The 27,497-nt window shown below is 47.5% G+C and overlaps 1 protein-coding gene across 4 annotated transcripts in view; it reads left to right on the top strand.

Moving 5' to 3' along the window:
• Window positions 1–26,896, top strand: part of Apba1 (amyloid beta precursor protein binding family A member 1) — a 192,336-nt gene extending 165,440 nt beyond the window's left edge. For 2 of the 4 annotated variants that reach the window (XM_029472661.1, XM_029472662.1), the window contains exons 6-13: window positions 9,963–9,998; window positions 10,988–11,074; window positions 12,048–12,233; window positions 13,695–13,874; window positions 14,681–14,893; window positions 21,281–21,400; window positions 22,180–22,320; window positions 23,014–26,896. In XM_029472661.1, the coding sequence (XP_029328521.1) occupies window positions 9,963–9,998; window positions 10,988–11,074; window positions 12,048–12,233; window positions 13,695–13,874; window positions 14,681–14,893; window positions 21,281–21,400; window positions 22,180–22,320; window positions 23,014–23,085 (1,035 nt within the window). In that variant the 3' untranslated portion in view covers window positions 23,086–26,896. The remainder of the gene's footprint in view (window positions 1–9,962; window positions 9,999–10,987; window positions 11,075–12,047; window positions 12,234–13,694; window positions 13,875–14,680; window positions 14,894–21,280; window positions 21,401–22,179; window positions 22,321–23,013) is intronic. The other 2 variants (XM_021152276.2, XM_029472664.1) reach the window with 2 other exon arrangements.
• Window positions 26,897–27,497: the final 601 nt, after the last annotated feature.

The raw sequence follows: 27,497 nt of genomic DNA on the forward strand, positions 1-27,497 counted from the left end.
ATATTTGAAAACCACGTATCTATCTTTTACAAGTAAATTGAGGCAGTGTGAGGAATTTGCGATAAAGTAGTAAAATTAAGTGGTTACGTTTCACTTACAGCTTCTAAGTATTATTTTAGTATGTGCTTCTGTGCGCTTGAAGGAACTGCTGCCTATCCATAAATATCTCCTGCTTCATGATCCTTTTATATCCCTCTAAGTGCTTCTCAGAATGACACACACAGCCTGAAGTCTCTTCCCCTTGCGAGCGGAGATGGCTGTGTTGTCATCCTACCTAGAAGGCAGCTGAGTTAGGAGCCGGCTCAGACCTCATGGCAGATGGAGGACAGGTGTGTCCCCAGCAGTCCAGTGGGCTCCAGAGCATGCTCTGCAGACATCACTCCCCGAGAGACTGGGTCCTTCTGGCCTTTCGAGAAGAGGTTCTTCTAGGTCACTTCAGCACAGTGAACAGAGTGCAGCCGGGCCACGGATTTCTTGCCTACCTAGGAATGGAGAACAGAAAGCAATGCCAGGTATTCCTTTTCCAGCCTGCTGGTGCAGTCCATAACACCAGGCCAGTGGTAGTCTCTGGCCCTTCCACTTGCTTAAAGTAAGCTGTTTTCTTCCCTGGTCTTCTGGCCTTATCTTCTCTCTGTGTATCCCTGGCTGTCGAACTTGCTCAGCAGACCAGGCTGGCCTCAAACCCTCAGAGATCTACCTGCCTCTGCCTCCAACTCCTTAGTGCTGAGATTAAAGGTGTGCACCATCACTGTCTGGCAGTTACATTTTCTTTAACAATGTACGTGTCCAGATTTATTTGCGAAATCGTAAGAGAATTTAGATTTGTTTTTAACCAGGCATTCTCTCATACATATATACATATATACATATACATACATGTATATGTGAGACTTTGGTTTAAAAAGCTGTTTCTATGGAGATTTTTGTGATAGGCAATTTAGAAGTAAAATTTAACCAACATCCAGTATTAAACCTTGAGAAACTGGCACTCCAATAAATGAACCAGAAAAGCTGTATACCTGATGCTACAATATTGCAAACTGAGGGATCTGAAAACAGTACCGTGTTCCATCTACCAAGATACAGGAATAAAGCCAAGTCTATACCCGCAGCAGCAGAATTAGAACTCATCTGCTGTGGCTTCCCCATCTGTGGAACTTTGTCACTATATCTTAGAAGAACTACTGTCCTGGCAGGAAATGTGCATCACACACACACACACACACAACACCACCACCACCAGAAGCAGCAGCAACCAGGAATGCATTAGAACTGTGAGTCTCAAAGTATGGTCCAGAGACCAGGAAACCAGCATTGTGTAGAAGCCTGATGAACATGCAAGCTCTCCAGCCTGACTCCAGATTTCTCAAGACAGAAGCTTAGACAATAAGGAGATACCAAGAGTCTGCATTGACAGGCTCCAGGAGAACCTGCTGTGTGTGGTAGACTGGTAGTGGCCTGTCGGTTGCTCTCTGAAAGCATTATGAAGCATCTTCTCTTCAACTGCACTCTCCAGAACTCTAGTCATGCTGAGTACTCGCTACTAATAGAGCTCCATCAGCAAATAAGTTCATGAAACACTCACTCTCTGGATGTTTTCCAAGTCTGTTTCCTTGTTACAGGCTCGGAGAATGACTTTTCTTAAGATGAATAGAAATAGACGCTCAGGATTCACATACAAACAAGAACTGCAAGTCGAGAGTGTGCAGCTGTGTTTTGAGCTAAGTGACTAGGTTGGGATTCAAAAATCTGAGACAACGTAGTAAGAGGAACACAGCCAGGGGAGAAAGAGACTCGTCTGTGCTTTGCAGAAAGAAGGGTAAAATGTAGGGTCCTAACAGCCCATCCTTGCAGGCACTGACAGTCCTAGCTAAAGGAGTTTCACAGTCCTCGTGGGCTTCCATCCCACTTAAGTTAACTGAAATCTTCCCTGTAGCTTTGCTGTGGAACACAATCTCACATCATCTTCCAGCAAACACCGAGGGTGCTGTAGTCTGGAGCCATAGGCAGGGTTTGTCTGTGTAGCCCGGCTCTCCTTCCAATTTTCTAACCTCTTTGGTGCTGGGATTACACAAGGCGCCACCACACCTGTCTGGCTGGGGTTTGCCTTCAGAAAGCAGCTGGCATCTGAATTAGGACTACCCTATTGGTTCATAACCCCTAATATTTCCATCTCTGAGATCCCAGACACATTTCCACTGCCCTGGCTCAGTGTGGAACTGCCTCAGCAACCTGACTAAGCCCATCAGAGTAACTGACTTTAAGCTGATGCTTTGTCGTGGCAGGGAACAGATGGTGACCCCTAGGGAACCCGTCATCAGATAAGTGTCCTCTGAGACCATTCGCCATGGTGATGCACACGAAGATTCACACCTAGCACCAGAACTGAGGGTGATTCACTCTGACACCCTGTGCCACACACACCTGCTACTGACAGGGCATGGCCGTTGCCCTGCTGCTCTGCCCACCAGAATGTGCTGAGGTAGCCTTGAACAGCTCTGTGACTCCATCTGTGACCCACTGTGTATGCAGGACTAAAGAGGTCTTAAGGGGAACTTGACGCTGTTCCTGCCAGGCCCTCCTACTCCTTGATCATTAGAGTCCAGGAATTGAATAGAAAGGCAAGAAGCCCCAGTTTTTATACTGTCACTGTACATGCAAGGGTAGTAGGGGCTGAAGCCCCAGTCCTGGCAGGCTCTCCAAAGCCGAGAGAGGAGAGGGCCACAACTGTTGGTGCTACCCCACCTATCTACTGCTTGGTATGCTCACGCCTTGTCTGAAAGGCAATGCAGTCAGACTAGGATACAGACACCATAGAGAGGAGGTTGTGGTCCCCATCAGCCTCTCCTTATGCAGTATCTGAGCCAAAACCACCGTCTGTTTCCAGGACAAAGAGTTCAGGTCCCTTAACACTACTAGGACTGCTTGTACCAGAGGCTATTACTAGTAGCAGAGCCAACATCAGTAGCTGCAAACACATCACTGAGGGGGTGGAGGCCACAGCCCCCATAGTAAGATTGGCCATAAGGCCTTCCGCGGATTCTGCTGTTGACACTGCACTGCCTAAGCTGCTAACGTAGCCTCCTCCACTTGTGTAGCCCACAATGTCTCTCTGACTCTGACAAAGCATGTACAGTGCCCGGTCATGAGTCATAGCCAACAAAGCTACAAGAGGGCTACACTACGGTGTCTAGCTGGAAATAAAGCCAAATGCCTAACTAACTGAACCCTGAAATAAGGCACATCTTCAGGAGAGAGCCACTTAGGAGGCCACCTCTAAAGGAGTCGTGATCTAATCTACTAGATCCGGAAAGCTCAATGTAGAGACACAAGAATTACACCATGTCCAACGATGTCACTCTCCAGCCACAAATTCCACAGAAGTCAAAATGGTTGAAATGCCCCATAAAGAATCTTAAAATGCAGACAGACAGAAGCTCAGTGAGATCCAAGAGAATATTTTAAAGGCATCAAATGAAATTAGGAATACAGTGCAGGACAAGAATGAAAAAAATTAAGAGCAATGAAATAGAAATCTTGGAATGAAAGAGAGCCAGAAAAGATCAACAGACTACTTCAAGGGGACGAAGTAATGATTGAATTTGAAAAGGGGATTGACTATCCAAATCAGACCCTCAAAAAACCCCACAGGAGGAAGACAAGGAAGGGAAGGGAGGAATGTGCACTTAGAATCTTTGAACGCCAGGGGTGATTGTATATTCCTATACTCCCAGCATACCTGTGACTCCCATACTTGGGAGGTTAATATAGGAGAATTGAGAATTTGAGGACAGACTGGGCTACATAGCAAGATTGTCTCATGCAAACAAAAAGCAAACAAAATCTTTGTAACACTCTGTCTTAGTTAGGATTTCCATTGCTGTGAAGAGGCACTAAGACCAAGGCAGCTCTTATAAAGGACAGCATTTAATTGGGGCTGGCTTACAGGTTCAGAGGTTCAGTCTATTATTATCATGGCAGTGTCCAGGCAGGCATGGCTCTAGAGGAACTGGAAGTTCTCCATCTTGTCCAAAGGCAAACAGAGGAAGACTGGCTTCCAGGAAGCTAGGAGAAGGGTCTCAAAGCCCATGCCCACAGTGACAGTACTTCCTCCAACAAAGTCATACCTATTCCAACAAGGCCATGCCCTGGGTCAAGCATATTTAAACCACCACACACTTTAAAGTGAATTAATATCTATATCATTGGTTAAAAACACAAGGAAATGATTCCATGAAACAGTTATCAGAAGACTTCTCTAATCTTTGGAAAGCTATGATCATCCAGGTATAAGAGGTCTATAGAACCTCTAATCTAACCAGAAAAACATAGTCCACCCCAGCATTATAGGCAAACTGTCAAAAGCCTAAGGAAATAATTTTACAATCTGCAGGAAAAAAAAATAACATGTCAGTTCTGGTGTGCACTCATTAAAATAGCAATAGACATCTCAGCTGAAATCCTACAGTATATAAAGGGATGGAATAGCATATTCCAAGTCCTGAAACAAAGAAAATGTCAATCAGAATTCTCTACCAAGCAAGACTGCTCTTCAGAAATGGAGAAAATTAGGGCCGTCCAAGATGAGCAAAAACTGATTTATGACCGTCAGACCACCTAAGGGAAACCTACTCACAGAAATCAAAGACACAGCTAGCATCACCAAAGCCTGTGGAAGTATAAATCCCCATACAAGAGCAGCTACCCAAAAGACAAGTGGAACCGAATCAGGCATTACCCCTGCAACAGTCAGCCCAAAGCGAAGACGGGAAGAAAACAAAAATATCCCAACAACCAAAAAGAGCATCCTTAGGAGTGGCAGAGATGGCTCCTGGGGGAAAGGACCTGCCACAGAATGTGAAGCTCTGAGCTGGGATTCTCGGCACCCATGGAATTGTCGGTCTGTATTCCTAGCACCAGGGCCATAGAGACAGGGTTCCTAGGGCAAGCAGGCTAGCTAGGCTAACTGAATCAGTGCACTCTGGGTTCAGTTGAGAGACCCTGCTTCAATAGATAAGGTGACTGAGGAAGATGTCTAGCGTCAACCTTTGCCCTCCATCCTTACCACACAAATACATATGTGCATGCACATAGCACATATATATGACAGGAATACGCCCTTACCTTTCATTTACAACCTGTAAATGGGCTAAATTTTTTTCAGTTAAAGCTTAAGGGAATTGCTGAATGGAGTACAAAAAGACAAGAGCCGCCAGTATGCTTTCATGCATTCCACTTTACAAGTAATTACACAGATAGTGAAAAGGGAAAGATTTGAAATGATACCCCAGGAAATCAGCAACAAGGACTATCTATAAGATAGACACTAAGACGGAGATAAAGGCAGTCACCATGTGGTAATGGATGAAGTCAACAGGAAGATATAAGTTAATATGAGCCTAATGTTAAAGCATCAAGTCTTGTACACGGACATTATAACACTGGGAGAGAGGATCCAATACAGAAATAGTGTGGAATTTCAGCATTCCACTTCAGTTAAAGAACAAGCCAGACCTCCTCCTAAAGTCAAATTAACACCAGTTAAGCTATACTATAAATCATATGACTTCTGGACATTTATAGAATAAGCCATCCAGGAGCTATTCAACACATTTTCAAAACTTTTAAATCAGATGCCAGATCCTTTCTGATCACAGCAATCGATGAAAGTAGAAATCAATTAACAAGTGAAATGCTAGCAATTATACAAGTACACGGAGACGGGACAACACAGAGCAGTCAGTCCCTGAGGAGCTGGCAGGTGAACGAAACCTTTCCTCAAATTGGCCCTTGGAGACATTTTAGTTACTTTTCTATTGCTATAATAAAACATCATGACCAAGGCAACTCTAAAATAGAGCTCATGGTGGTAAAGAGAAGGCATGGTGGCAGGAACAGCTAAGAGCTCACATCACAAACCCTAGGCAGGAGGCAGAGAGCAAACTGGATAGACCACAAGTCTTTTGAAACCTCAGAGTCTGCCCCCACAACACACCTCTTATTCCTTCCCCAACTGTTCTACCAACTGGTGACCAAATAGTCAAACATGAGCCTATGGGAGCCATTTTTATTCAAACCACCACAGGGGGTGTGGCTAATGGTAGGTTTCCCCATGTTCCAGAGGGCGGACACACACCAGGGCACACGGGCAACACTAACTGGACTTAGTAAGTTACCAAGTCAGTCAATCAATCAAAAATCAATAAATCAATAAATAAAAGACCTTCAGCTAGGAAGTTATTAGAATGGGAGCATTGGTTACATTTTCACTATACACACATGAAATTCTCAACAAATAGAAAATAACAGAAAAAATCAAAATAAATACAACACAATGCAACTGAGTTGCAATGCGTTACATGTATGAGTGCCTACATAAAAGATAGAAACTTTACAAGTCCCCTGTTGAGGTACCTCAAGGGCTTGAAAAGTAAGAGTTAAATAAAACCCGAAATAGCAAAGATCAGAAATAAAAGAATACAAAAGATCAGTGAAGCCAAGAGCTCTTTGCACAAATAAAGACAGAAATGTAACTGATTCGGCAGAACATCCAAGCATTGTTGGGGATGATTTTTTTAAAACTTCATGTTGATGAGTTAGAAAACCCCTGAGGACATAAAACATGAGACTGGAATAGTAAGTGGCAGTCCGCACTCCTGCCATATGGCGACACACCTCGTAGTAGACAAACAGTGGCTCCCTCAATTGCTTAAGCAAGGACCATCAGGATCATGGCGTATATCCAGCTAGAGTCTGCTGGTGGTGCCATAGAAAGGTCTGTGGGAGAGACCTCTGGAGAGTTTTTGCCCACGTCCCAGTGTTCTGGAATGTTCCTCTCCACACAGCAAGGACACTGTGGAGAAGACTGTGCTAGCTCCCCTGTCTTCCTCTCTCGAGGGGCTCTCAACGCCTCAGCAGAAGCTAGGAAGGTCCTCTGAGGCACAGAGGCTGGGGAGTCCACGCAAGAGGGTCCTCATCTCCATTCTCTAATCTCTGAGACTCGTGCGATGATGTCACAAGTGCTGCTGTGGGATTGCATGTTGCGCACATTTTTGTTCCTATCATTCTCTGCCATTTTCCTTTCATCTGTCTTTACTTAGCCTCTTCCATAGTTCTTACTTTTCCATTCTTTTGTGATTTTGTAAAGTTTCATTGTAGAATTAAATGTTGGCATCATTGTAGCTTTGTCTAAGTCCTGTCACTTCCCAGCTTTGCTTGAAGAGATCTGGATCAGTAGAGAGATGCTGCTGCCTCCTGCCAGGTCTTTATGTATATTGCCTCATTCACTGCTCAGACTGGAAGAGGTAGGATAGCAGATATTATTAGCCCCATTTTACTGGGAACCAAGACATTCCAGAGGAGAAGACTGCCTAAGCCAGCTGCACAAAGGGAAGTGTAGATTGAAGAGCTGGATTGCCTGAACTTGAATCACATTCTTCACAGTTGTGAGACACTGGGCAAATGACCTAGCCTCCCTGTGCTTTGTTTTCCTCTTCTTGAGTGTCTTACTATAATTCCTGCCTCACAGGACTGTTGTGAGTTTTGACAGTGGCATTTGGTTAGAAGGATCCTGGCAAAGGACCATAGCTCAGTAGATGCTAGCTGGGTAATGAACAGATAGGCCAGAGGAGGCCCTCCCCACAGCATGACCAATCTAGAGGGGCTGTCCATGGTGAGACTGACACTGACCATGAAGTAAGGGGGGCACAGCTCTGATCCCAGAGTCCTGCCATCCTTGGCCTTGTGAGGGTTTTAGTAGCCTCTTCCAATCTTCCATTCCGGCTCTGACCTGTTCATCTCATCAGTGTTACATCGAAATGCTATAATCTGCTGCATAAACCATGTCAGAACACCTGTCATGAAACTTGGTTTGCCTTCTTCATCCTTCTGTAGTTTGGGGGGGGGGGAATGGAGTCTGGGTAATTTTTTGATAATGAAGGTGGAACACATTTCCCTAGAGTTGAAGAATTGTTAGACTTTTGAAATCAACAGGAATAGGAATTCCCGGGCCATTTCATGTTACTTCATGAGTGGAGAGGAAGGAAGCATTTCAGATCCTAGAGGAAAAGTTTCAAGGCAGATGAAAACCAACTCAGGTCAGAACATCCAGGGACAGCTTCTAACTCAGGTGCACGCAGGTCCACTCAGGGCTTTCTCAGATGCTCAGATCCACCCTCTGGCTTGTGAGGCGGTTAGTAAAGCACATGGGTGTTTTATTAACTTCAGAGTCCTCCAGAGTAGATTGCTCACAGCCATCTCATCACCACGGGAAGAATGGTGGGGAAGCTGTGTGGGAGTGTGGTTGCCCTCTTTCCTGAGTGTATCGGTAATTAGCTATGCGGTGTTTGGATGGCTGACTCATCCAGTCTCCACTGTGGGAGCATGCAGGCAGCAGGCAACACATTCTAACCACTAGTGAAATAGAGATGCATTGCTGAGGGCACAGTTTTTTGCTAAGGTAAGTTACCCAGCCACCCCCATCAGAACAGCAAAGCTGTGCCCACTGGTACCATAGCGTCCACAACAGCTCAGCTTTACCACCCACACCCGTGACAACAGTCCAGCCTTATCCATCCATCACAGCGATGCAGCTTCGCCCTTCATAGCATCGCCCACAGCCTGGCCACTGACTCACAGTGACAGAAAATATATAACATATATGATTGAGGAACTGCATCCTACACTTGTACATTTTCATTATATATAGCAGACACAGACATAATGCTCAGTGTACTATTCGAAGACCTTTTTCTTCATGTGTTCATTTTATCTTTAAAAACAGCCCTGGGAGGTAGATACTATTTAAATCCATATAGTACATAGAGGAAGCAGAAGTGCTAAATGGCTTGCCTAAAATCACACAAGTAATACTGAGATTTGGCTTTAGAAAGCTCAGCTCAGCTTTTACTAGCGATGCTATCTTTTAATTAGGAGTAAAAAAGATAAATATGTCCATTTTTGCCAGGTACAAACTATATTCATCTTATGAAATTTAAGAGGAAATTATTGCTACAGATAAACGGTGTGGGGAGAGATTATAGGACTGATTCAACAGGAAGACATACTACCCTAAACATATATGTACTCTGTAACATGGCTACAGAGAGAGCAAAGACCAATAGAACCAAAGCAATGCAAAGACAAGTCCACAGTAACAGCTTGTGGTCTTAATACAGTTTGTCAGTAAAATGAAGGCACGAGCAGGACAGACACACAAACACAAACCCACCTGAGAACTGAAAGATCATGTTAGCTGACAGCTGAGACTGTTTACTGTGCAGGCCATATAGTGTGCTCACCCAAGTCGGCCATGACTCAGCACCTTCCAAAAAGACTGAAATCATACACAGCATGGTCTCAGGCCACAGTAAGATTGATCCCCAAACCAGTGCCAAGGGATAGCTAGAAACCCTCCACATATTTTTGAAATTAATAGCACAACTCTAAATGATTCAAAGGGTTCAAAGACATCTCAGCTGAAGTGTTGTAATGTGTCAGTAAGAGAAAAGCCGGTGCACAAAACTGCAATACAGCTAAAGCGGGGCTCGGAGACGGAGCCAAAACTGCAGTAGAAAACAAAAGTCTGGACAGATGTAGCTTTTTATCAGAAGCAGCTGAGGGGAAAGTCAGCAGGTTACTCCCAAAGCAAGCAGATAAAGATAAAGACACAGCCCGACAACCGTCAGTGAGGTTAAGGAAGGAAGGCACGTGATGAGAACAGAACCAAACTGCGTTCTTCAAAAAGTCAAATGACAGTGAAGCATGAGACGCCCTCCATGCCATCCCCAGTGCTCACATTATATTAGGAATATTCCCCCTAAAGTGGGGTGTGTACGCCCATCTTCCTCCTACAAGTGCTTTATACCCACCCCTGAGCAGTGTTAGTGTGTCCGTCCCCTTTTTGACTGAGTCTGCAAATTCTCTTCTAACTATTCTCCTGTCTCTGTTTGTTCCATGCTAAGCAGACGGCCCAGAAATTAGCCAAAAGCAGGAAGAAGGTGCAGTACAACTTCATCACTTGGTGTTACGCCTGTCCTTTTTCTTTTATGTTCCGCCTTTTTATGATTTTGTGTTTTTGTTTTCTGCATCCAGCAAGTTTTTTTGTTCCGATTTCGTTTTGAGTCGCTCCATAAGCCAGCCTCTCTCCAAACTTGGTTGCCTCAAGTGGCCATTTTCTGTTGCTCATTTGGTCATTTCACCTCAGATGAACGCCAGGGAGCAGATTGGAGATGCTAAATGAATCCTCTAGGGTGGAGGCTGCAAGCCGCTCAGGAGCAATGATGTGGCAGGGACCTGGGACTAGTCAATTACCGTTACATTCCGTTTGAGGATTTCTCAGATTGCTGGATGCAAAAAAAAGAAAACCCGCTAATAACCACACACGTGCAGGGTTCAGCCCTAAATGAGCCAGGCTGCACTTTGGGGGTTGCAGAGCTTCTAGGTGTTTGTAACTTACTCCAAGGATGTGAGACACTGGGGGCTCCATTGTGACAGGGTGGCTGCGGGAGCAGGCAGCTGCTTCCGTGGTGCGGTGGTGATGTGTGACTATGAAGACCCTCTTACCAGAACTGCATCCGGTGGCTTCATTTGCACCCACCACAGACATGGGCTTCCACTAGCTCTTGCAGGGTAAAATGAGTGACTATTCCAAGGTCCTCACTACGAGTTAGCTGCTCTTACCCTTCAGTCTCCCAAAGCCTTACAGAAAGGGTCACTTGCCATCATGTCCAGAGTTAATCTGCTGCAGCAACCTCTGCTCTGAGGGAAGCAGCATCAGAAGGAACTCTGCATTTCCCCTGGAATACAGAGACGCTAACTCTGGTCCACGTGTCCATCCTCCCTGTAGTACCTTCAGCTTTGGCAATTTAACCCTGTGTTGCCGTTCTGGTGACTGTGTCTTGGTAACCCAGTGTGTGAGCTAACCTTTCCCGTGCCTCCGGGTGAAGACAATACAGTAAAACCTCTTCTTGGTGCCCATTCTTCTTAGGCTCCTGAAGGTGAATCTCAGCCAATGACTGAGGTGGATCTCTTCATCTCTACCCAGAGGATCAAAGTACTGAATGCGGATACACAGGTACCAGCTCGTTCCCACTTTTCTCAGGGACAAAAGCCAAAGGAATTCTAGCATAGATTCTCTGCCTGTAAAGTGCCCATCCCCAGGTATTGGGGTGCCACAACTTGCATGCTGGGTCCTGGAAACTGACAGGGCTGATAAGGGAATGAAGAAAGGACAGACACACAGATAGTAGCTGAGATCTGATAGACCACATGCTCTACCAGATCTCATGGAGGTGTACCAGCAGCAGCCTCAAAACTCAGTGTGTGTAACTCTGAACGAGGAGGTGGGTTTAGCTACTCTCACAGCAGGATTTCTCTCTAGGAGAGCAGGCTCAGGCTGTAAACACTGGGGAGGACAAAACTGGGGTTCGCATTTTTCTTTAACTACACATGGACCAGGGAAAAGCTTAGCCATCCCCATGAGTCTGAGACATTGGGATCCTTGATGTAACTGTGTTCATGTCAATGACACACATTCAGTTAGGACTTCATACACACACACACACACACACACACACACACACACACACTGGTTTCCAGTGAAACTCAAGGCTATGGTGGGCTCAAAGGTCACATTCATTCTTAAAGTACAAAGGAAAACTCAGAATGTATGTGTGGTCTCTCACTCAAGTCACTCCCATGGGTTCTCTGGGGAGGACTCATTTGCCTTAAGGAAGTCTCTTTAAAATTGTACAGCACACACATGCCTACATGTGCATACATGCATGCACACATACACAAGCACACTGAAATTTAGATTTTCTTTCCAGCTTCACCACTGGAGACTCTACACGGTGTAAAATGTTTGATATTTGCTTTTCTCCTGCACATATCTCTTGCTCTTCATTCACCAAGGAAACTTCCTCAGGCCTTGGGGGTAGGACTCAGAGGTCTGGTGGTGAAGCTTGTCCCTGGCCCACCTCGGCTGGTATGGGGGAAGACGATAAGGTTCTGTGTGCAGACTCACCTCCTCTGCCCTTCACCTCTAGGAACCTATGATGGACCACCCTCTGAGGACCATTTCCTACATCGCAGACATTGGCAACATCGTTGTGCTGATGGCCCGCAGGCGGATGCCCCGTTCTAACTCCCAGGAGAATGTGGAGGCCTCTCACCCTTCCCAAGATGGAAAAAGACAGTACAAGATGATCTGCCATGTCTTTGAGTCTGAGGACGTAAGACTGGCTTCCCCATCCTTCCTCTGGGTTCCCCAACCTATCCTCCTGGATAGCCACTAAGTAGCCAGTTTATCAGAACTCGAATCAGTCTGGCTCATCCTACATTAAACATATTTATTCAGTATATACTATGTAACAGGAACTGTTCTAGATCTGGAGATAGAAGGCTGAATAAAGGTACAGGAGTTATTCTTTGTGCAGGTTGGAGGGGATAGAAAATAGAGATAAGTGAACTTAATTAGACATGGAGAGGGCTGTACTGAAATATAAAATAGGATCAGTGCACAAAGGACAGGACTAGTTCACATAGGATCATCAGCGTAGGTAACATTTAAACAGAGACCCGAATAGAATGAGACTAGGAAATAGCAGGCACAAAGGCCCAGAGGCAGGGGAGTGCTGAGTTTGCTTGGGAAGGAAGAGTGGCCACTCTACCAGCAGGCTTTGAAAGAGGGAGCCCCAGATTTCGAGTCTAAGCAAGTCTTCATGGCACCAGAGTGTGCACAGAGGAAATGTTGGGAGCTGTGCAGATCTCTCATGCTATCACAGTGAACTTAGTGACCCTGCTCCTCCCGCCACAGCGGCAGGAACATCACCCACCAGACCCAGACCTCTTAACCACTGAGCCATTTCTCCAATTCCCTTTTCTCTACAAAATAACTTATGGCCATAAGTATAATAAAGGAAAAGAGGTTAAGATAAAATCATGATACATTGTATAAATTCCAGGGCCAGCCATTTCAAAAAAAAAAAAAAAATGTGATGAGGTAGCCCGATATTTACACCTACTTACCTAAGTTTGGCTGTGAGAATAATATTGTATTTGATGTGACACTGTGGATAATTTCTACTTGACATTTTGAATTGGGGCCCAAACAAGCATCCGTGTCTATAAACACAAGCAGGATCTCTGTGCGCCACGGTGCGTACAGACAGGAATGTGATCATTACCAATTCAGAGGCTGAGACCACAAATGATGTGGGTGGTTTCGAAAGACATGAAACTTACAAAATCTCAAAGGACCTTCACTTTGCATAATATTATTCTTCAAATGTGCAGTATAGCCAGTGAATCTTTGTATTTAAATATAAACTAGAATCCAGTTGTGGGCACAGTAATTAGAATCAACTGTTACATATAATATAAATGTCCAGTGGGATGTGCAAAAATTGTACAGGATGTAGAGTGACTTGTCATCATATATGACTGTCCTGCATATAGTAGGATGTCCTGCATCTCAGATTCCTATCTACTGAGTACCAATGACACCCTTATGGGCACAGTCGGAACAAGAAACATACTGATGGTTTTTTCAAATAGTTCCTGGTAGGCTCTGGTACCCTGATGTAGACTGACTGGCCTGCTATTTAGAAGCCTCAACTGCCTCAAGGGATTGTCCAGGGTGGGTATGCCAGGAGTTCCCCCTCTCACCTCTGTCTTCCCGTATGCTGCTATAGGCCCAGCTGATCGCGCAGTCCATAGGACAGGCGTTCAGTGTTGCGTACCAGGAATTCCTCAGGGCCAATGGCATTAACCCAGAAGACCTCAGCCAGAAGGAATACAGTGACCTGCTCAACACCCAGGACATGTACAACGATGACCTGATCCACTTCTCCAAGTCGGAAAACTGCAAAGATGTAGGTACTTCCAGGAACTTGTTCCCAAGCTGAGCCAGCAGGGCGGGGCCCTGGAGGGTGAGGCAGCCCTGCAGTGGAAGTAGAGGCGGAAGATAGTGGTGTTCACAGGACATTTTGTGGTTCTCATGCCCATCTCTGGCTTCTTCCCAGAGGATCTTATCATTAAGTACTATCAAAAACAAGTATAAATGATAGGCTGTGCATCCCCTGCCCTTGTGAGTCAAGTAGAGTTTTGAGAGAATTCTATAGATGTGAATACAGGACTTGACCTCTGTCCTTACGAAGCCCACAGTCCAGGTAAGGGCCCCTAAAGTGGCCAGTGATGGGCCAGGTCCAACACTGAGGCAAGACAGCTGCACTTGGCAGGACAGAGGTCATGGCAGCTTCAGCTTCTCTCTCCCCTCACCTTTCTCTGCACAGAGAAGTGCCCCACACATTTATTTCTCACTCAAATACTGAAAAGAATTTACAGGGCACCATGGCACGGGAAAACCTGTGCATAGCATCCAAGAGCCATGTGGATTAAGGCCACCTACTAAGGACAGCTAACGTTTTAAAGGAAAATGGAAAATTTTGCTGTCTCTTGTACATATGAAATGAGGGTGAATTCCAAGGTCTAGATGGGTTTGAATGAAGTGGTTTCTTACAGATTCCCAATGCTGTGGAATGTAGAAAAGACAGAAACTCACCTAGATTGGAAGCCCCAAAGCAGTGTCTCTTTTTTCCCCCACACAGGCAGGGGGACCAGCTCAGGGACCTATCACACGTGGCTGCTGACTCGAGGTTTCTTTCTCTTCTCCTTTCAGGTCTTCATAGAGAAGCAGAAAGGTGAGATCCTGGGAGTTGTGATTGTGGAGTCTGGCTGGGGATCCATTCTGCCAACCGTGATCATTGCCAACATGATGCACGGGGGCCCTGCAGAGAAGTCGGGGAAGCTGAATATCGGGGACCAGATCATGTCCATCAACGGCACCAGCCTGGTGGGCCTGCCTCTCTCCACCTGCCAGAGCATCATTAAGGTACCTCAGCATGAGAAAACCCCTCAGTGACAGGCCTGACATGATGTGAAGTGTGACTGCCACCCAGGCCTCAAAATTTGTGAACATTTTAAAGCATAGGCAGGGGGAAGACCCAAATAACAAATGGCATGGGCGTGCACCCAAGGCAGCCAACAATCGAGTTACTATCACTTCTCCATAAATCCTGTGTATGTGATAGGTAAGATATGCGCCTTACATAACACCAACGCTCAACCTAGGCATAGCTCATCAACTAACTCTCTTTCCTCAACATAGCCAGGCTCAGCCTCAGCAGGATTTCCCTCAGCCCTCTAACCCAGGTAGTCCACTATCTCCAGGCAGCCGCACATGACTTACTTACCGCCCTTTACAGCTCATGGAAGCGTGTCAGCTCTTCAGAGAACACCGGTGGGAGCCAACCTTCCCCTTCCCCTGAGCCACCACCTGAATATTGAATGCCATAGAGAGAAAACTTACTCCAGTCTACTCGTTGGCTTTTGTTCACCCCAGGCTGATACTATCCCAAAAGAAAAGAGTTAAAGAGAGAATGGAAACGTGACTACTTGAGGAGAGAGCTGGATTTTTCTTCTTAGCATCTGTGCATTGTAGCCTTTAGAGAATGCCAATCTTCACTGCTTGTGTGGCCAATATGACAGTAACCCGCGCCCAGCAAGTGGGCAGGCTGGGGTGCTCAGCTTTCTGTGATCCAGGGGGTTTCAGAGAGAACACAGTGCTGGAAGGAGAGAATAAACCTGCACAGTGGGCATTGGGTGGCAGAGGAAACCTGCAAAAGTCAACGCCCTTGTTGGAGAAGCTAGGGCGAGGGTGCCGGTGAGAGCATGGGGGCAGTGTCTCTGCTTCCATCATAGGGCATACACGTCGCTTAGTATACAGCCACGTGTGGAGGATTAGTTCTGAGAGACGTCAGTCAATTTTGTCATTTCCCAAACACCACAGAGTATTACACAAATTTAGGGCAGTCACCTGATATGGCCTCTTGATAAAACCAGGAGAGTAACTGAAAGACCCTTAAGGAGTTGCCAGCATAAGACAGCATACTATCCTATGCTTAATGTTCTATTTTAATGACTGAACACCCTAAAATAATGATAGAAATGCAGTATAATGAATATTTAGATTGCAAATAACATGGCCTTAATTAAATATTTTGTACATACATGTGTGTACAAACACACATGCTGCTGTGCTTTTATGGCTAAAAGTTTGCAGTGCAGGGAGTCTACACATACATCACCACAGACGTGAGGAGTGAGTTGTACCATGATGTCAGGATGCCCGTGATGTCTCTGGGTAATGGGGATCTTTCAAGATTGTCTTAGAGGACTGCTATGGTTGACTAAGCTGTGTGGTGCATGGCTGTACAGTGATGATGAGATCAGAGAATCTGCTTAATGCAGAGACTCACTCAGATATGTTTCATTGGACCTTTGTTGGGTGCTGAGCTGAACCATGGAGGAGCCATACATGTGGCAGATAATTATATTGTTGAGAGGGTGCATAGCAACGTAGAGGTAAAGGGTGGCAAGGACTTAGACAAGGAAACATTTATAGGACAGTGCTAAAGTTGACTCTGAAAGCATTAAAACCTAGGTATATGTCAAGGAGGGATGGGGGGTTAGAAGTGTCTGCCTGGATTGATGGACAATGGGCTAGTGTTGAGTCAAGAGGTAGATCTTATCCTGACCTGTAAGGTTTGATCTGGTGTTGTCATGGTGATCTCTACTAAAAGGCAGGAGCACTGCCCATTGGCGTGCCTTCTCCCCTCTCTCCTGTGAACACATTACTTGTGTGTGCATGTGAGAATGGCAAGGGGCTGTGTGGTCCAGACAGTGAGCAGGACCTCAGCCAGGAGCTAGGCCTAGCAAGAAGTGATGACTGGCCCCACAGTTACAGAAGTCAAGGGCTATGCACTGAACACTGACCAGAAGGTGGTTGTAGATTCGCTCACCAAACTCATGGCTTTCTGGTTGCTCATGAACTTGTAATGTAGCAGGTAATATGCTCACCTGCTGCACACCGAGACACTGAGGCACAGAACAATGATTACATAGCTGGCCCTTGGTATAGACAGATCACTCACCAGTGAACAATAATCTGATCCCAAGACAGCACTGTCTAGGGAAGGTGTCTGTCTAAGTGCACATCCTTAGCCAGAGGTACTAATGCATGCCCCAGAAGACTGGAGACGGTCTTGGCTGTCCCACTGTGAGCAAGTTACGTATACAGGCACATCCTACAATACATAGAACAGCCCCTGTACTGCCAATCTCGAGAGTCTGTGTGTGAGTGCAGAGTTCAGATGCGAGAGAGAACGTGGTGAGTGAAGTTGGTGAGGGTAACTTTATGGGCAGCTGATCTAGGTCTGAAAAGGCTATGGGTTTAGACTGAATATGTCCCCTTAAAATACATGTCAAGTCCCTAACCCCAGGGGGCTTGGGGGAGGTGACTAGGTCCTAAAGGTGATGTATTCATGAATCGCATCAGCGCCTTTGTGCAAGGGATGCTACGAGCCTCCCTTCCTCCATGTGAAAGCAACAAGAAGACAGCAGTCTGTAGCCCAGGGGAGCCCCCTCATCATCACCTGGCTGCCAGCACCCTCATCTCAGACTTCTGGCCTGTGCGACTAGAAGAATTAATGCTGCCCAGTGTACGATATTTCGTTGTGGCAGCCCACGGTGACTAAAGAGAGAGAGAGTGGGGGTGGGGCAGCAGAGGGAACATGAGTGAAGACGGGGATGGACCTGTGTTTGAGAAGCAGGAATCTCTGATGACTCCCAGCCTGGCATCAGAAGCTGGCCTTCCCAGAAGCCACCCTGTACCAGAAACTCCAAGAGCTTAGAGCTCCCAGCTAGCCATTCATTGGAACCCAACTCTCCTCTTACCTGTCCCCATTGCCCTCTAAATGGCACAGACACGGCGAGGGTCATAGGGCCCATGTGGTCAAGCTGATCCAACCGCTTAGGGACTCCACACTGTCCACAGACCACAAACTCAGTCAAGATAAAAGCAAAACTCCAATGCCCACAGTCGCCCTCAGGCTTCCTGGGGGTGGGAGAGGAGGGGAAGTTTGTTTGAGTTGCCAAACGTTGATGTCTGTAAATGGAGTTGCCGTGGATTCAGAAGATGAAAATGCCGCATGACAATGAAAGACTGTTGACGAGGGCCTAGAAAGCCGGCTGCTTCTCTGTGGCCTCCCTCACAGAGATGTGCACAGCAGGCAGGGACAGTCAGACACTGCCAGGCACTCAGTGCCCCAAGATACTCAGCTCTGTTGAGCTGAAAAAAAATCAGATAGCCTACCCATGGCTCTTCTTCACTGTGGAACATTTGCCACAACCTGCTGGAACCCACGATACTAAACGAAGACACGCTCAGTAGGTTTAGTGCCATTTTTTATAGCTCTCTAGACATCACCCACTTTGTGCCTGGAGCTAGATAGATTCTCACACTGTCCAACCCCAGACCCCCTCAGCTACTGCAGGGGGATGTCCGGACTTCAGAACATTACTGCAGTGCTGTTTATTTCAGTAGATCCCAGTGTGCTTTGTTGTTATGTACCCAGCATCATGCATCTTGACCAATCATGGCTTCTCACACATGAGCCACCCAGGGATGCTGTTAAGATACTGGTTATGTTCTGAGAAGGCTTAAGTGCGGCTCTGCCTTTCAGCAAACTCTCAGGGAGTCTTCTGGCCCGCACTTGGAGAAACAGGCAGCTAAAGCTATGTGTTCTGTGCCTTACCACTTCAATGCTAATTGCCCCACCCCCACTGCAGGAAGTAGACTGTTTCTAGTTACAGAAACCCTCTACATTCTTTTCTGCCTAGCTCTTTTACCTTTCCAGGTGTAATTTATTCCTGAAGCACCGCCACTGGTAGGCAAAGCATGCTAGCATCCGTCTCGGTTCACGCCATTACCTCCAAGTCCTGCTCTCTAGACGTCTGTTCCTTTCCAGCCTAGTGCCCAGCTTCCCTGTCCTTCTCAAGAGTATCTTGGTTCTGCTCTGGTTGCTATAGAGACCACTCTTCCTCCTTTCTCGCTGTGTTTCTTAATTCATGGCATCATTCACTGTTGTCATGGGGACGGAATGACCACTTATTTAATTGGCACCTCCAACAAAATGGCAGGTAGGAAATCTAAGTTAATGGGACCCAACTTGAACGCTGATTAGGCTCAGCAGAGCAGAGCGTGCCCTGGTTATTTCAGACCGCCACCTCCTAAGCTTTACGCTGGAGCACATTTTCTCCAGTCTTGAAGTTATTTTGCTGAGGCATTTTGAATCAGTTCGCCAGAGCAATGTGGGAAGGCCCACAGTCCCTTTGGTCAGACCCTGTCACTCTCAGCTCTGGTTTTCCACAAACTCCTGATCTTACAGTGTGTGTTTGTTCTTCAGGGGGATATACTGGATGGATGTAGTGGGACTCAAGCTGCCTTGGCCACGACCCAGTCTTAGTTCTGATACTCTCTGTGTGACCTCTTTTAGCCTCTCCTTCTCCCTCCCCAGTTCTTAGACCTAGAGAATCTTATTCCTTCTAGTGCCTAACCCATTCCTTGGTATGTAAGTGACTTTTAAATGAACAAAGAGTAGGTGCTCAAGAAAAAAAATATAATCTGCATGTGGCAAAGGCCCGGACTGTCATGCTTCGTGATACCGTATGATGTCAGGGAGTCTGCGTTTGAAGCTTAAATGGCTGTTTCAGCATAGACTGAGGCATTTTGGAAGAACTCTCTAGACCTGACAGAGAGTTCAGTGTCACCATGTAGAAAACAGTGCAGAAGGTAAGATAGAGCAGAGTGCCTAAGAGCCTCCTGTTACAGAAGCAGAAATAGGAGACAAGCTCGGGTCTAGGGACAGCAGCTCTGTCCTCCTCACCTGACTATGCTCGTCCCACTGCTGGGAGCAGAAAGCCAGACCTTCTCTCTCCCTTGCTGACATGACAACAAGACTTGTCCACAGAAGGCCCAAATCTGTCATTGGTGTCTGATGCAGGAAAAGCACATGCCATTCATTCCACCATGTTGAAAATACTACTCCCTTAAGGAGGTGTTTCCTAGCCTGTTTCAAAGCACTGGGGGCACTGGTGATACCTGCATTGGCTTGAACATCAAGTCACATGGGTTGCTACCTCTAGGGGACATCGTGGGCCTGAATGAAATCTAGCTTTCCCCAAATCCCTGTTCCTTCTAATTGTTGCTCTCTCGGAGAAGAACATGCTCACCCAGCTCCAAACCCTTTTCCCTTGCTCCCTTGGAGGGAAGTCTAAGCTGATCTTGAGCCATTTCTTAAGCGGCTGATCTTGGCAGATAGGAGTCCAGGCAGGCAGGCATTTCCTGGATGCTCTGATCTCCCAGCCTCAACTGTAGCAGCAGGGCTCCCAGAAACACCAGTGTGGTCCATTTGCTCCAGGATGCCAAAATCATCGTTTTTCTCGGCACTGTGTATCTTGAACTGGGATTTGGAGCACCAGCTGGAGAGCAGGTGCGGGGAGAGGCTCAGAGAGCTTTGAGCGTGCTCTCCTCCGAGTACCTGCTCTGGCAAGCAGGAGGCAGCCCAGGCAGCACAGGCCTTCCTCAGAGACAGCAACACTGGAGGGAACATGTTCACATCTAGAATGGGTTCTTTTCTCTGGCCCTCATTTCTCAGCACATAGCTGATGAGGTAGTAGGTGAGCCTGCCTGAAGGAGGGGTTGTGTGGCTAATGTGTATAAAGCTCCAAATAGGCTCTGAAAAACTGTTTCCTGTTCATAATTAAAGACCAGATTTTCTTCGACAATCCATTCTGACCTAGAGGTAGGGTAGGCAACCAAGGATGAACCCATATACAGTCTCCATGTTTCATTTGTTCACAATCCACACTTCAAGGAGGCAGAAACTCACTGGAGTATCCTGCTGTGGGAGTGATGTCCATGAGGTAGGCAATCTCTCTAGACATAGAATGGGGAAGAAGAGTCAGAGACCAGAAGGAACCAGCTGTGTGGATGGACTGCTTGCTGGGACGTGTACGCCCTTTGTGAGGAGTCACTGCTAGAGTCTGCCTTGTAGAGGAAGAGGCCATGGGGCTCTCTACTGACTCTGCACACCCCTCACCTTTCAGCACACATAACTGTTCCTTATAGCCAAGGGTGACACAGTCCATTTTCCAAAGTGAAGATGCCATCCACGGGACACCTGTCTCACACAGACGGGACGGGTTCCAGGAAGGCCTCATGGGGACAGCTCCAGCTCAGGCACATACAGTAGCAGTGAGATCGTCAGAAGCCTGCAGGTCTGGGTGCTGCCTCTGGGTCAGGCCACGTCGTCTGTCTTTATTTCCTCTGCCTGACGGAGTGGTCACCATCTCCACTGTACTTTATTCATGTGTCAAGGGCTTAAAGAACCAGTCCCGAGTGAAGCTGAACATCGTGAGGTGCCCCCCAGTGACCACAGTGCTAATAAGGAGGCCGGACCTTCGCTACCAGCTGGGTTTCAGCGTACAGAATGGAATTGTAAGTACGAGTCAGACCACACCATTTTCCAAAATTAATAACAACTAAAAATGGAGATATATTGAATATTTTTCTGGCTGGTTCATTCCCTTCATCTTTTCATCCAATAAAGAGGTTTGGGGTTTTCAGTTCATTCGCCAGTGGTCACAGCCTAACCCTATGCAGTGGCTGGCTGTGCCACCAGTTCCATTCCAGTAAAAAGTGAGTTTAGCCAGGGACCACCAAGTCCCTGTTCTCCCCAAGCCACACCATGGGACAGAGTAGGTTTCTAGTGCTTCTTTGGTTCACACAATAGTGTTCCTCAAGTACAAGATACCAGCATCAAACAGTTCCATGGGTAAGCCTGCTTGTGACTATGGAAAGCCGACTGAAACACTGGCCACCGCCTGATAGGCCCAACAAGGACAGAAAGTGGTCAGAGTTCAGGACACTAGGAAGGTCACACCTGCCACATCCCCTGTGCAAAGCTGGTGCACAGACGACAGCCAGTGGGCCTGCAGAACCTACTTTTGCTGCCACTGAATATGGCTCTAGGGATCAGACACAGAATCTGTCACGCTAGTTAGACATTCAACCACTGAGCTCCATACCAGGCCACAGAACCCACTGCTCATAACAGGAACCTACAAGATTTACATGTCCCAGGCCTCACCAAGTCAGCTCCTCAGGGGTGTTGATGTTAGGGCACTAGGGTTCCAGGGAAGACAGTCTTCCACCCTGACGTGGTTCTAAGGTGGGGCACTGCCCATTAGGTGTAATCTGATGTTTGCCTCTGGTAGATCTGCAGCCTCATGAGAGGGGGAATCGCTGAGAGAGGAGGCGTCCGCGTGGGACATCGGATCATCGAAATCAATGGCCAGAGTGTCGTAGCCACACCACATGAGAAGATCGTCCACATCCTCTCCAATGCTGTTGGGGAGGTAGGAATAAAGCCTGGGGTTGTGCAGGGTTGAGGTACCGTGTGTGCCCCTAGTGCCATTCTAGCCTCACTGGGAACCTTCTGGAGCCTCCTTTCCCCTCCCTAGATGCTCCTTAGTAAGCAGCCCTCTGCCTCAGACCTGGCTGATAGAACCCCTGCCCCCTGTTACCTTCTTTTCAATGCTCACTTTGTGTTACTACTCTCTGGATCCCCAGATTATCTTATTCTCCCCCCCCCCCTCAATTAATCCCACCCAGTGTGCTTAGAAGACAAAAATTAGATTCCAGACCCATCAAGCCAGTCACCCCCAGTATTGGCATGGGCTCACATCTAGTCCTAACTAGATCTCTGGGACTGCTTTCTTGCTTTAGTAGCTGTTCAGTTCTAGACGGGCTGGCTGGCACTCCCACGTTGCCAAGAAAGGGAAGCAGGCTGCCATAAGCCAGAGTCCGTCTTCCCGTGGTCCCTTCCTTATTTTCCAAATGGCCTTAAAAGCTGGAGCCTTTAACTGGAAAACTAAGCCTTACCCATATCATCTTACCATTTAGAGTCACTGCAACTTTCTAGAAAGCCTGTGGGCTTCAGTCTTCCAAAACCAGGTCCCAGAGCCGAGTTGAGGGTGGGCAGTCTTGGAAACTGTATATAATGAGAGGCCCTACTCCCAGCCCCAGCTAACATGGCTTTCTGCCCTCAGATCCACATGAAGACGATGCCAGCAGCCATGTACCGACTGCTGACGGCCCAGGAGCAGCCCGTTTACATCTGAGCCGCACCTCCGGGGTGTGGCGTGGCGTGGCGTGGCATGGCGTGGCGTGGCGTAGCGGCATGCATGGAGGACTCTCCTCACCGTGGTTGTGTTTTTTTGTGCTGCACCTGTGTGTCCACTGAGACATTCCCCTCTGGCGCCCAACATTTGGTCTTACATGGGAAGAGAAGAATCGGCAAGGACCTCTTTGCTCTCTGTCTCTCTCCAGTTTGTTTGGTTTTTTCTTTTCTTTTCTTTTTTCTTTTCTGTTCCTTCCTTAATACCAGGGAAGTTTTGTGTGTGCCCTCTTGAGGGTGGAGAGCAGCTAATATCTCCCTGGGATCATGGTGGAGGGCCTTTGGGGGATGCCCACAGAGGCACCATCCCTCCCCGGGAGACACATACTTCCCTGAGGAAGTTCCCAGAGGCAGCGTGGAGGTGACTGAGCAGTGCCTAAAACTCAGTGGCTGATCTCTCTGCCCTCCTCACCTCACTTGATAGGAAAGGAGTTGGCAACAGATGACAGCGTTGAACATCCTTAAAGCCCACATCTTTAAGGACGTTTGCTGCCTGCTATGTCGTTGGGGGCCCTGCACATTATTTCTGCCCAGAATTTCTGAGCCACTTTTAAATCTCTCCCATGGTTTCTTTTAGTTGCAATGGATGTGTGTGCTAAGGCAGGCCTAACTGCTGAGAAATGAGGAAGTGACACCCTGGATAGGGCTGCTGTGACACCACAGAGATCCTGGCAAATCATAGGGCCTCCGAGGTCCCCAGATTATCCAAGGTTACAAATTGGAGGATAACCACAGGCAGGTGGTACCCTCCTAATGTACTTACTGCACAGGCTCTTACATGTACCACACACACACACACACACACACACACACGAGCCCTGCACACTGTCACATTTGCCCCCTACCTGCTTTGAAGCAGGCTAAAAACCTAGCACACAAACCCTGTGGAGAACCCCTAGCTCCTCTCTGGAAGATCCCTTCCCCTAGCAGGTTGACATAGGCAGAAAGCAGCCAGCCTTGTTCTAAGAAAGACACTGTCCTGGCCTTCTCTATCACAGTTGGCTCAGAGTTCCCTCTAAGACTCCCCCCACCCCATGTACACACTGGAGGTTCTTGAGGGTCACACTGTGATGTGGGTGCCCTAGTGTCCTGCTTCCCTGCCCCAAGGCTAAGCCAGCCTGGGCCCATTCACAGCTGCTAGTGAGGATGTGATATTATAAAGAACAGATAAGCCACTAAATCGGGCAGACTTAACACTTGGTGGTGGGCCTAGGAATCCCCAGCTGTGCTCCAGAAACTCGCCCTACTGTCTTGTAGATCTGGGATTTTGCAGCTAGTATGGAGGGCTTGGTGCCTCCATCAGTTGCCTTACGTTGTGGATCACGTCTCAGTCTAGTCCATGTGTTTTACTAATACCATTCTGAGCCAGCTTCCACTTATTCTTGGTCCAAAGAGCAGTTTGTTTCCATGTGGGATGTGGCTAGTTTTTGGTTTTGTTCTTGTTTTTGTTTTTTGTTTTGTTTCATTGATGACCTCAGTAGAGACAGGGGAAAAAAAACTAATATATTTTGTAGTATGAATATAATCCCTGTTCTCTGCATCTGGGATATTTATATTGTATCTTTGGAAATGGGAGTTCAGTGAGCAGTGTCAGGAAGGATGGATTTATGGAGGGAAGAGAGGGGTCTGGGGGAGGGAGAGATGTGAATAGAACAAGAGATGGAATAGGAGGCCTCAGCCAGGGTGGGAAACAGCCAACCCCTGGGTTCTCTGACTTCATGAAATGTCTGGAGAGATTCGGGAAAGCCCGGTGCTTGCTGGGATCTGCCGTGAGCCCTCAGTTTTACTCTAGCACAAAAAGCCTCAGTGATATGAGGCCTCCGGCTGTCCAGCAAGCTGCCTGAGAAGGACCGGGCCTGTTGCTGTGAGAGCTACGTGGAGTTAGGACCACAGGAGCCAGGCCATCGGGACTTGATTTTAAGGGTGTCTAACAGAATGCTCCTGCACGGACCAGGCCCAAGGTCAGACCCCAGCAAATGTGGAGACCAGGGGCCAAGGCTTGGGTTTTCTTCACATCTGAAATAACTGATCTGTCAGGTATCTAACATCACCACACACTGAAGGCTGTGGTCCATCTCTCCTCTGCCGGAGATGATGGGTAGGACAAAGAGGGACATTATTGCTGCCATCTCTGGCATTGGGAACCTTGGTAAAGGCCCTTGACAGGCTTATGTCCGTCTGACCCAGGGTGGCCACCATGGGCAGATGCCCAAGCACCTGGACAGGAAGGCAGAAGCAGGACCTCAGAGGCTAACCTGGGACCCGACCGGGACCGACCCCCACCAGTCATCACGCCCAATGAAGTCTCTCCACCCCAGGGAAAGAGGAAAGAGAATGCTCTCCTTTCTCCTTGCACAGGAAGCCTGGAAGCTTTAAGAGGGGCTCAGAAAGCAAAGCTCTCCTAGGGAACTAACAGTTTAGCATGATTGTAAGGATTACTTAGTCTCCTGTGTTAAGGGAGGGTCCTCCCTCCCAGAGGGAAAAGCTGTGCCCTGGTCCAGGTCCCCTGCTGAAACATGTTCTTCCTCTGCTAGCATCAGACTGAATGGTTAAACTTGGGGTCAGGTCTTGTCTGGCATCTTCATATACACCGTTACATATGTAAATATCTCATCGCTCTCAATAATGGGGCCGACTACCCACAGAGCCGCCTTCCTCAAACCGCAAGGCACAAAGCCACTGTGCCCACTCAGCTGGAACATGCTGGTGACTTGGCTTTGGGGCAGGCTCCCAGATCCACACACACACCCTGCCTCCCCCCTCCCCCAATCCAATGAGGTTGCACTAGAACCCATTCTGCCTCTGCTTCCTCCTGGGGAGCGTTTCAGGGAGCCACCATCAGCCTTGAGTTCGTGAGAGAAGGGAAGGCTCACAGATCCATGGCAGGAGCCCACTTCCTGAGCGATCCCTTCCTTCCCCACAGCAGGCTCCAGGGGGTGGGAGGGAGTAGAGCACAAGGCAGGCTGCCACCTCCCTGCACACGGGTTTGCTTTCTGAACTTTGCCCATCAACATTGGCCTTCAGGGAGTCCAGAGTAACCTACTACCTCCCCCATAGCTCCCCCTCCCTCCTCCTGCAGCCCCGCCCACACCTATGCTCCCTTGGCACACTGATGAAAACCCACCCACGGAGCCCTGCTCAGGTCTCTCCACCCACTGGTGTAGCTGTCACCAATGTTTACAACCAAGGGCCACCTCTCGCTGATGTTTTAACCCTCACCTTCACCAGGCTACTTGTTAGTTTGAGTTTCACCTCTGTCTGCTCCTTCCCTGGTTAGGGTCCACTTGAGTACACAAACCCTGATTTTATCTTCCCTCCATCTAAGGCAGTGTGTGATGACTGTGTGGGAATGAAATCTCTTGTACATACTTAGCACAGCACTAGGGGTATGAACCCACACCCCTGTTCTGTAACATTAGCGCTTACTGTAAAACATCGGGAGAAGTATAGTATTGTATTTGTAACAATATCATTCTTTGTATACACGAAACTCAATGATCTCTATATATAAATATAAATATATATAAATAAAATATATCTCCACGTGAGCCTGGAATGTTGATACTGCACACCCACTGAATGTATTTCCTCTGACAGTCTGGTTACCCACCGGTCCTGGCCCACCCTCCCCTTCTTTGTGCCGTGGCGGCAGTTGTCTGGTTTGGGGTTGTGATGTATTTAATGTGCTATCTCCTTATTTAACTGAACGCTAATGTCTGTATAAGAATTGCTGCAACAATAAACAAGGACTTCAACCCCTGGGCTCTGGATGTCTTACTGTTTCAGGGAGGAACAGGGCTCTGTGTGCAGGGACGGAGGGTTTTATCCTTTGTAAGCCACCTCCAGCTTTAAAGATTATGGAGACTGCTTGCTACCCAGTTATTTATCTTGTGACACTGGCGGGGTGGCCTTTGCCTTTCTCTCTCCCTCTGCCTCTCCCCTCCCCCCTCTCACACTCTCTCTCTCTCTCTCTCTCTCTCTCTCACACACACACACACACACACACACACACACACCCTCACACACAGTGTTCTCAGTCTCCTTAGAACACCCTAAAAGGGAGAGGGGGGCCCTTTCAATTTCATACTTTGTATCTATCATCACGGAAGGAAGAGATTAAGAAATTAATCCTTCCTCCAACAAGAAAAAAAGGGACAGAAGAGGTCTTCGCTGAGGGCTGGAGCCAAAGAGGAAAACAGTGCCTCAGGACCAACCTGAAGACTCTGTGAGAATGTTCTAGAAGGCTTTTATACCTAGCACTCTTTATCATTCAACTTTTCAAGTTCTGATAACATGGTTTTCTTGTGGCTGTTGGACATGAGTTGAGCAGAGGGCTCCCATCACAGAAGACCTGGT

This window comes from Mus caroli, chromosome 19 (assembly GCF_900094665.2).
Source record: "Mus caroli chromosome 19, CAROLI_EIJ_v1.1, whole genome shotgun sequence".
NCBI lineage: Eukaryota > Metazoa > Chordata > Mammalia > Rodentia > Muridae > Mus > Mus caroli.